Raw genomic sequence first — 9,913 nt, forward strand, 5'->3', positions numbered from 1 at the left:
CGACCTCAGGGCAGATAGAACCCTGTAGGAATTGGTGTTGAGCTGGAAGGGAGCCAACCCAACAAAGTCTGTGAAGTCCTTGAAAAAAGACTTCAAGGGCAGTATCGCCCCTGCCTTCATATGCTCCTGGCTCCAAGCTGCGTATCTTAACTTGCTGTCAGGATTTCCATCTCCTGGAGTGCGGCAACTCCGTTCGTGGGAGGTCGGAGGTCAGAGCTCAACACCTCAGCGAGCCCGATAGTCCTATGCCGTGAAAGGCCATAATATCAGCTATCTGACCTAACGACATAACCGAGCTCCAGAAATGCTCGGCCTCGAATAATTCTCTCCTCGGCTGCGAGGTAGAAGGTTCCCCCATCAGCGAAAATTGAAGAGCGCCCAGCTTGAAGGCGATTGTCACTTTGAGCATAGGATCGAGAGGAATCGGTCTGAGCTCGATGTCCGGATCCGGATAAAGGGCGACCCTTAATCTTTTCCTCTTCCCTTCTTCGACCTCGTCTATTTGATGTCGGAAGTGGTCTCGAGTGTCCTCTTGCTCATGCATCAGTTCGTGCTCCCGAATTAAGCGTTGGTTCCGAGTAAAGGGAGATTCCGGACTCGAAACTACTGGTGAGTACGGAATCGCGAGCTTTGACCCCCACCACTTTCCCGAATTCTGCGGCATCTAACAAGAAAGCAAAAGGGTGAGGGCCAAGCGAACAAGAAATAAAGAGACAAATAGTACCTAAGCTTGAATGATCGAGGCTATAAGGCAGGCTCGATCCAAAGGATGAAGCCAATCTCAGAGCGTGTATTCCACCGAAAGGAGGGAAGGTGGATGAGTTATGGGAAATCCCGAAATATTAGGGAAAAAAGGTGGCAGTTATTAAAAGGGTGATATTTTTTAGAATCGTGCATTCCTTAAAAAACCCTGATTTTGTACCCGATATCTTGGTGTGCAAGATATGGTCTCTAAAATTTGAAATCCCAAAAAGGGAACCATATTTGGACCATTTTTCGCAAAAACTGGGTTTGAACCTAATGTCTATCAGTCGAAGCACCGTAATCCTAGTGCATTAAACTAATGAATGGGTCGAAAATAAATCCTAGTGTCCATGGTGTAACAGAAGCATAAACATACATGAAGAAAAAAAAATGTATATATAACAAAAAGAAGCCATGAACCGAAAACTTACACAATGTGATCGGTGGAAACAGAGAAATGGATGATTGAATGAGCAGTTGCAAGTGCAATCTCACTGAGTCAAAAAGTCCAACATTGCTTTGTCTTCTCGGCTTGGAGAACATGCAAGAACTGGACAAGAAAGGCTCTGGTTTTTTCTTTCTGAAAGTTTGAATGTGAAGGAAAAATGGAGAAGATAACCGAAAACTTATTTATAGGCCCACAGGCATGTTAAAAGTTGAACCAATCTGAGCCATTGGCCAAATTCCGTATCAGATCTAACGGGCATGGACTAGTGAAATGATAGTACCCAAAAGGAAGGCAGGCGGATAGACATGGGCAGAGTTTCAAGGCACTCAAGTACCTTGAGTGAGCAATACTCAACTGACGTGTGTCCATACTCGAGTGTGTGATGGAACGGTTCCCGAAGAAAGTAGTTCAAAAGTTTCCTTCTCATAGTATTCGAACCAATACTTTTGAGGGGGCAAAATGTTACACCCAGATTTCGAGACCTGATATTGTGATCTCGAAAGCTGGACTCGTCAAGTGTGGACTCGAGATATCTAAAACGCAAGTTCGTGGCCCAGATGTCAAACCCTCGAATCAAGATGGCAACCTCGAAGACATTTAACCTCGAAATTCTTTATGAGCTCGAAAGAACTTAGCATCGGGGCATATCTGTTGTCGGGTGTCTTCGGATCAAGTAGCCCGAGCTTAACAGGAGTACAAGCTTGGAATGTAACAGCCTCGCTGGTATCTACCCGCTCCGAGCTAGTCTTGGAGTAAGGCGGCTAGTTCGTTATTTATCTATAGACCTGGACCGACATGATGCTGATTGCCGACCTCAAAAGATTTAACGGGTCGCCTGATGTAACGCGTTCCATGCATTTAAATATATTTATTGTTGTAACATCCCAACATTAAAGGGATATTAACAAGTCTGTTATTCGTCTCCTAGTCTTCAGGGGACGTTTCCTTGTATATAGGAGTTACAGTATTTAATATCATTATTTTAATTAATAAACAGAAGTATCTTCCCGAAATATGTGGGAATGAACTCTGAAAACTCTCTATAAATAGAGAGTTCATGAACATTTGTAAATGACGGATCTTTTGATAGACGGAGAGAAATTCTGAAAAATTCATCCCTGAAGGATTTCTAGAAAACTCCAAGTTTTAATAAAATAGACTCGTGGATTAGGCAGAGTTAACTGCTGAACCACGTAAAATTCTTGTTGTTCTACCATATTATTCATCCGAGCCATAGTTCTTATTGTTTAATTGCTCTATATTTTAAGTTGACGAAAAACAGCGTGAATATATTTTTATAAAAAAAAATTAGATTATAATAGAAATGTCCATAGCAACATTGACAAAAATTCTAGAGCCAAAAAAAATAAAAAAAAGTAAAGTAAGAATTTGCCATTAAAATAATCACAATATTTTTTCGTTTAAAAAAATATTACGTGCAAGATTTGTCAAAACCTTGACAATCTAATTTTCTTTCTTTTTTTTTTGAGGGTGACTTGACAATTTTTTTTTTTGAGGGTGACTTGACAATCTGATTTTACCAACTCTGTATATGAGGCAATATTTAATCCCAAAACGTGCATATTTAGGAAGCAACTACGAAACATAACACTACAGGAGAGGAATGACCACAATTATGTCATCTTATTATTATATCCAAAGTAGCCAATTCCAGCCGTTGGATGTTTCTTTGAATTTTGAAAGAATTTAATCCAACGGTGCAGGGGACCCACAAGATGTAAATAGATAAAGATGACTAAATTCAGTAAAAACTGATTTGACTCTTTGAAAAGTGTGCAAGGCACGATCCTTCGTCTCACTCTCCTCCTCCTATCCTTTTTTAGGAACCTCCCCACGAAACTCTTTCCTTCTCTCTCTATAAATACCCCTCTTCACTCTTATTTTCCACTCAATCCAATTCCCTTAACATTCTCTTCCTCTCTCTACGACAACTCAACGAAGATCTCTCTCTCTCTCTCTCTCTAGAAAAGTAAGAGTTTTCAATTTTGAGTTTATCTTCTAATTCGAATTTCAGCTCAGCTCAGCTCAGTTCCATCAACCATGGCTAACATTGACGAATTTTCAAAGCTTCAGTTCATCAAACAGCATCTCCTTGGTGACCTTTCTTCTCCTTTGAGTAACTTCCCATTTGGTCTCACTAGCGAGTGGAGTAGCTCCGAGTCGAATCAAGATTGTTCAACTTCCACCCCTGAATCTCTGATCCAAGTCTCCGATTACTTGGACTCCGACGATGTTTTCGAGTTCATTCCCGGTCAAAACTTGAGCCAGACCCATTTCTCTGGGTTTGAATCGAAACCTGAAGTGGTCGATCTCACAACCCCTAAAACTTTAAATATAAGTAATAATAGCAATAATAGTTGTAGTAATAACTCGTTTGAATTCGAATCGAAGCCTCAAATTTTCGATCTTAGACGTTCAAACTCTGGATCGAGCTGCAATTCCTTCGAATTCGAGTCAAAGCCCCAAATTACTCGGTCTAAATCGACCGATTCGAGCTCTCCCTCGAGCCGAAAGAGGTCCTTAACGATTTCGCTCCCGGCCAAGACGCCAACCCAATGGATCCAATTCGGGGCACCGAAGCCGGTCGCTCAGGTTGAGAAACCGACCGTGGCTCAGGACGAGAAAAAGCATTACAGAGGAGTACGACAAAGGCCGTGGGGCAAGTTCGCTGCTGAGATCCGTGACCCGAACCGAAAAGGCTCCAGGGTCTGGCTCGGTACATTTGAAACCGCAATTGAAGCCGCTAAAGCTTATGACCGAGCCGCCTTTAAGCTACGTGGCTCAAAAGCCATACTTAATTTTCCTTTGGAAGCTGGCAAGTGTGATCAGGAGGAGGAGAATGTTACCGTTAAGCCAGTTGAGGTGAAACGACACCGTCAAGAGGAGGAAGAAACAGAAGCGAAACCGGCTGTGTTGGAGAAGAAGATAAAATTAACAGAAACAGAGGATACCTCTCTCAGTTACTTGAGGGATATTCCACTAACGCCGTCAAATTGGATGGCTTGGGACTCTGACCTTAAGGGGGTTTTCAGCGTTCCGCCTTTGTCTCCGTTATCTCCACACCCGTCGCTCGGATTTCCTCAGCTCATGGTTGTATAATATAGATATAAATAATTTTTCCAAATTTCGTAAATGTAAATATTGCAGCAAATTTTTTTATTTTATTTTATAAATGGGAAGAGTTTCTTATATTTGATTAACTTTGGGTATTCCTTTAAGAAATTTTAATTTTTATTATTATTCAATAGCATAACATTAACTTGTAATTACCATTCAAAATTTTAAAATATGCATGTAGTAATTATTAACTTAGGATCCAAAATTTTGCCCAACAAATTAAAATCACTCCAATGATTGTGTTTCAATAAAATAAAAAGAATATTTATAAAAAAAAATAATAAAGTAAAAAGAATATCAAATTACAATCATATTTAATTATATCACGGAAAATGCTAAAAGTAATGATAGTATTTTGTATTTTCTTAATAGGCATCTTTTAAATTGACAGTAAATCATCATATAGAAAGAAAAAAAAAAGATGCATATGGCACTTGTTAAAATTTAGATCTAGATGTTATATGTATTATCTAAAAAAATATATATTTTAAATTGCTAATAATTTATAGGTTGAAAATAAAGTTGAAAATAATTTGTTGTATGCATATAAAAAATTAAGTACAGTAATTATTTAAATTTTATTTTTAATATTGTAAATAATTTAGAATTATTTTAAAATTGAAAAGATATATGTTATAACTATAATGTATATTATAATATAAAAAAATATATATATATAAATTAATTATAATTTTTCCACCAATAAAAAAAAAAAAGAAAACACTCCTATCAATAAAGACAAAAATGGTACTACCACTATAAAATTACCTTATACTTAAGAATTTCCATATAAATATATATATCAAGTGTTAAATCATTCTATTTATAGATATATTCCAAGTATATGTAGTTCATTTTCCTAGTTCAGAAACTCTCTCATTTAAAACGAGGCTTCTCACTTTGTTTTTGTCGAAATTCTTGGGTACAATGAATGATGAATCTTGCATATATGCAATATGTTTACTTTTGTTCTCTGATAGCCAGTTTAAAAGAAGTTATGCATCGCTGAATCTCATTTTATTGGAGTGATTTTGGTAGTTTTTCAATGATGGATCTTAATGTTGCTTTTGCTCTATATAGTTTTATTTTTATTTTTGCTGTACTTATATTTAAAAATTGTGTATTGTAATTTTTTTATATATTATTATTGTAAATAATATTATTTTTTAAAGCGTTAAGTTTTTTAAGATTTATCATGTGGTTAATAAATTTATCGAGTTAAAAATAATATATAATAAGAGAATTACACTGACTTTGTAATATTACAATGTAATTTATATATTATTTCGTGAGACAGTTCACATTGCGATAGGCTCAGGTCTTTACAATCCAATGTTTGAAGAGAAATTGAATTTTAATTGGACAGTATTATTTAGTTTAAAAAAAAAACCAAATTTGTATCTCTTAGGTTCTGAGTAAAATTTAGATTAATTCGAACCAATGTTCTGAATAATAAATTTAACGTGGTAGAACTGGTCCTGAACAGAACTACAAGCAATCTAATCTCTACTTTATAAATGGGAAGAGATGATTTACACCTAAGTACTTATTATTAGACCAAAGCAAGGATTGGACGTTTTGCTCAAAATTAATAGACTTCATTAAGCTAAGCAAGGATCATGTCTTATTTTCTAAATTGTTTATATAATACAAAGAGAAAATAACAACAAAGAAAAAGAAGTTATTATCTTTAATCAAATCTCATCACTAACTATCCACTAGTACACTCGCGTAAGAAAGAGGATGATTGTGCTGTATTAAACTTTATTTCTAACAGAAAGGGAAATTTAACTTTTAATGCATTAAGTGACACTGTATTTAAAAAATATTCTATCATTATATGACTCTTATTTTGGTGCTACTAATGACCTTACTACCCAAAATACCCCTGACATTTTTTTTCACAGACTCTCCGTATTCTCTCCCAAAGTCCTGAAGCAAGCAAACTTTGTAACACTTAAACCCGATTGAATCCGTCAGAACTCAATCATTGTCTTCCATGACCACGAACAAGGGCTCCCAAAGTGTCGGAGTTGACGATCGGAGAAGGGGAAGGAGAAAACGTCGAGCAAGCCGACCAAACTTTTAGGAAACAACCCTAAAGAAAGTGAAGGTGAGGGATTTCGTTTTTAATATGCAATATGTGTATGTGCCTGATTTTTGTTCATAGGATAGATCGCAGCTGGGGAATGAAGAAATATGGGTTTTTTTCGAGACTTTTTATGCACCTCGATAGGACTTGATAGTATATGAGGGTCTGGATTTGACTGTGCCTCGATAGGCCTCGATGGGACTCGATGAAATTTTAGGCTTATAGAAATTTTTAGCATATACCTCGATAAGCCTCGATAGGACTCGATGCTATTGGTCATATGGCTTATGTAGCCTTTGCCTTGATAGGCCTCGATAGGACTCGATGATACGAGGCTTTGGGATTAGCACCTACCTCGATAGGCCTCGGTAGGACTCGATAGTAACCAGATGATATCATGCTTTGGGATTTTTAGGACCTACCTCGATAGGCCTCGATAAGACTCGATAGTAACCCGATGATATCATTCTTTGGGATTTTTAGCACCTACCTCGATAGGCTTCGATAGGACTCGATAGTAACCCGATGATATCATGCTTTGGGATTTTAGCACCTACCTCGATAGGCCTCAATAGGTTTCGATAGGCCTCGATAGTAGCTGCCTCGATGGGACTCGATAGGCCTCGATATTAACTACCTCGATAGTGACCAGATTGTTTTACATTTTTAACATTTTTTTTTCAAATGCCTGACCTTATTGTGCCGTTGGAGAAGCACTTTCCTGGCCGTGTCACTTATAGGGGTAGTGCCTACTTGGATACCCTTATAGAGCAGTTTCAGAGGCATGGTCTTATTGAAAGGGCACAGGCATGCCTGTTGGGACAGTTCTTTAAGGCGAAGCCGTTTAGTTTTTCTAGGGTTCTGCTGCATCAGTCAATGTTGCGTAAGGTAGGAAGCAAGAAGCCTGAAGAGGGTCAGTTCTACATGGGCAATACTCTGTGTAGATTTGGTATTGCAGAGTTTGCCCTAGTTACCGGGCTAAATTTTGGGAAATCACCTTCCCCATATGAGTTGAAAGAGCATCTTTCAAGTGATCGGATCATCCATGAATATTTTAATGGTGATTCGAAGGTTAGTTTTGGTCAGTTGGAAGATGCTTTGAAGGCCTCAACAAACCCAGAAGATGCATTTAAGCTGGGTTTGTGCTATTTGATAGAGGGGGTACTAAATGCCCCAGAGAAGACAACGACGATATGGGGAGATTCCCTGAGAATGGTTGAGGTATTTGATTACTTTTTCAAGTATCCATGGCGGAAGTTTTCATTTAAGAAGGTTAACAGAGGAGTTCAGAAGGACATGAAGAAGCAATTGAAACACTACGAGGAGAAGAAGAAAGAGGGTTCAAGCAAAAAACAGAAGGAGGCGAAGTATAGTTTCTATGGCTATGCACCCGCACTTATTTACTGGGCTTTTGATGCCATGCCATCTCTCGGGAGTAAGTTCGGTGAGAATAGTGGGAACCAGATTCCGAGGATGCTTAGCTGGGCTACGAAGACTGATATCACTATTTCGACAGCTCAGTTGGTTCCTATATTCGCCAACCGTCGAGTAAGTTCCATTTTATCTTGTTAAATGTCACAGATTAATTGATTAATGATTTATTTTATTAAAGTTTTCCTTACACATGTTATTCAACCATTCAGTTAGTGGTATTTTCCATGCTGAAGCCACGTCCCGGTGAGGTAGTCTACTACAATAGCCTCCCAGAAGTTGATTCCGGGTTATTCCCTGAGTTGGAATCAACTGTGGGGAGGTTGGGACTGTAGCAGAGGAAGTAGTAGTGCCTGAGAAGGAGGCAGAGAAGTTGGCAAAAGTTGCAAAGGAAGCCTCCATGTTTTACGAGGATGTCCCGAGGGTTGAGGAGGGCTAGGCAACCTTACTTTAGAATCAGACTACGATCATGGCTCAGTTGGCGCAGTTGCTTTCAGTGGTCTCAGGTCGATCCACCGACGTAAAATCATACACAGAGTTTGATATCTTGCCTGAAGACTACGAGCCCAGTGATCAACCCTCCACTCCACAGGTCTAGACATCTGTAGTTGCCAGTGATGCTGACAGTCCCAGTGTACAAGTATTGCAGCCTGAGGAGGCAGCTGGCCTTGAAGTTGTCAGGAAGAAACGCAAGCCCAAGCATTTTGATGACTTCACCGACCCAACAAAGAAGATCAGACAAGATAAACTGGGGCTAGTTGCTGAACCTTTGAGGAAGTGTGACCCACAACAAGAGAAGAGCTTCCATAAGTGGATCATCAGGAAGATCGACAACAAGAGAGACCAAAACATCTATACTGGGACGCACGGTGTGGCATGGTTCTTGCAGTTGCACACATTCCAGACTTGGCTTTGGGATTCGGTATGTAAATTACATTTATGTTTTCAATTCAATCTTAAAATATATTGATGGTACTAACGAATTTTCATGTTTTTTCAGCATATTGATGCCACTTTGCACATGCTACGTCGCTGACGCCACTTTTATCATGCTGCATTTCGGCAGGATGCTGCGATCATGAACACCACCTTCCCCCAGGTGTGCCTAGGTTGTTGGAATCATTTCAGAGATACCGACACTAAGTATACATGGGACGACGATGTGCTGAAAATGTTGAAGGGCGATGATAATCAACTCCTTGTATCATGGAAAAATGTGAGTGAAGTATATTTTGCCTTGCACGTTGAGAAAGCCGCATATTGGATTGCCATTGAAGTCTCCATTCCAATGTGGTGCATCAACATTTATGATTCCAACCATAGTGTGCTCAGTCCCACTCTGATGGAGGAAGTGATCAAGCCTTGGTGCTTATTGTTGCCTTCGTTGTTATGGTGTTCTAACATGTTTGACGACCATGAGGACCTCCAGGTATCTCCTGAGCAGAACGCAAATCCTTTTTCATATTGTCGCATTCCTCCGGAGGAGTGTCCTCAGATTAAGACAAGGTATTCCCCTATTTAATTAGTGTATTTTGAAATCTGAAAATTAAAGTTATTTTTATCTTCTATTGACACAAAATCGATTATATGCAGTGGGGATTGTGTTATGTTTGCCATCAAACATATCGAGCATTTGGTTGCCAGGCTACCACTCAATACCGTTATCAATGAGAACATCCAGCATTTCAGGACAAAGTGGTGTGTGGACCTATTCTATCAGAATTTTCCCCCGTGATGCTCTTTACATTTTCTTCATACGCATCTTGTATAGTATAGCATATAGTTAGTTTTGTATATTATTTTTTATCAAACAATATTTTTTGAAAAAGTTATTAAATAAAAAGGTACTAAATTCACAAAATGTGTCTGTCTCGACATCCAAACCAACAAAGTATTAGAAGAAGTACTCCATATAATAAATGCAGCAAAATCAATTGAATAATTACATAACACAAAATTTTAAATCCTAGCCTTACATGACTTCCTATTGTGCCCACTACCACCACATCTGCTACACTTACGTGGCTTGATAATCTTTTCCCCGCGTGAAGCATAGTGAT

At 38.6% G+C, this 9,913-nt stretch overlaps 2 protein-coding genes across 2 annotated transcripts; both read left to right on the top strand.

The window, feature by feature from the left end:
- Window positions 1-3,110: 3,110 nt before the first annotated feature.
- Window positions 3,111-4,413, top strand: LOC133778103 (ethylene-responsive transcription factor 5-like). Its single transcript, XM_062217927.1, has one exon. It carries the CDS (start codon window positions 3,254-3,256, stop codon window positions 4,310-4,312), a length of 1,059 nt encoding a protein of 352 aa, XP_062073911.1. The 5' UTR covers window positions 3,111-3,253; the 3' UTR covers window positions 4,313-4,413.
- Window positions 4,414-8,011: 3,598 nt separating this feature from the next.
- On the top strand, window positions 8,012-9,659 carry LOC133833950 (uncharacterized). The gene is made up of 3 exons (XM_062263526.1): window positions 8,012-8,775; window positions 8,854-9,359; window positions 9,447-9,659. Exons 2-3 carry the CDS (start codon window positions 8,932-8,934, stop codon window positions 9,586-9,588), a joined length of 570 nt encoding a protein of 189 aa, XP_062119510.1. The 5' UTR covers window positions 8,012-8,775; window positions 8,854-8,931; the 3' UTR covers window positions 9,589-9,659.
- Window positions 9,660-9,913: the final 254 nt, after the last annotated feature.

Source organism: Humulus lupulus, chromosome 5, assembly GCF_963169125.1.
Source record: "Humulus lupulus chromosome 5, drHumLupu1.1, whole genome shotgun sequence".
NCBI classification, from domain to species: Eukaryota; Viridiplantae; Streptophyta; class Magnoliopsida; order Rosales; family Cannabaceae; genus Humulus; species Humulus lupulus.

Coding starts and splice junctions, on each gene's coding strand:
- LOC133778103 (XM_062217927.1), top strand. CDS start 3,254: ATGGCTAACATTGACGAATTTTCAAAGCTTCAGTTCATCAAACAGCAT.
- LOC133833950 (XM_062263526.1), top strand. CDS start 8,932: ATGAACACCACCTTCCCCCAGGTGTGCCTAGGTTGTTGGAATCATTTC. Junction 9,360..9,446: donor TGTCCTCAGATTAAGACAAG/GTATTCCCCTAT, acceptor GATTATATGCAG/TGGGGATTGTGTTATGTTTG.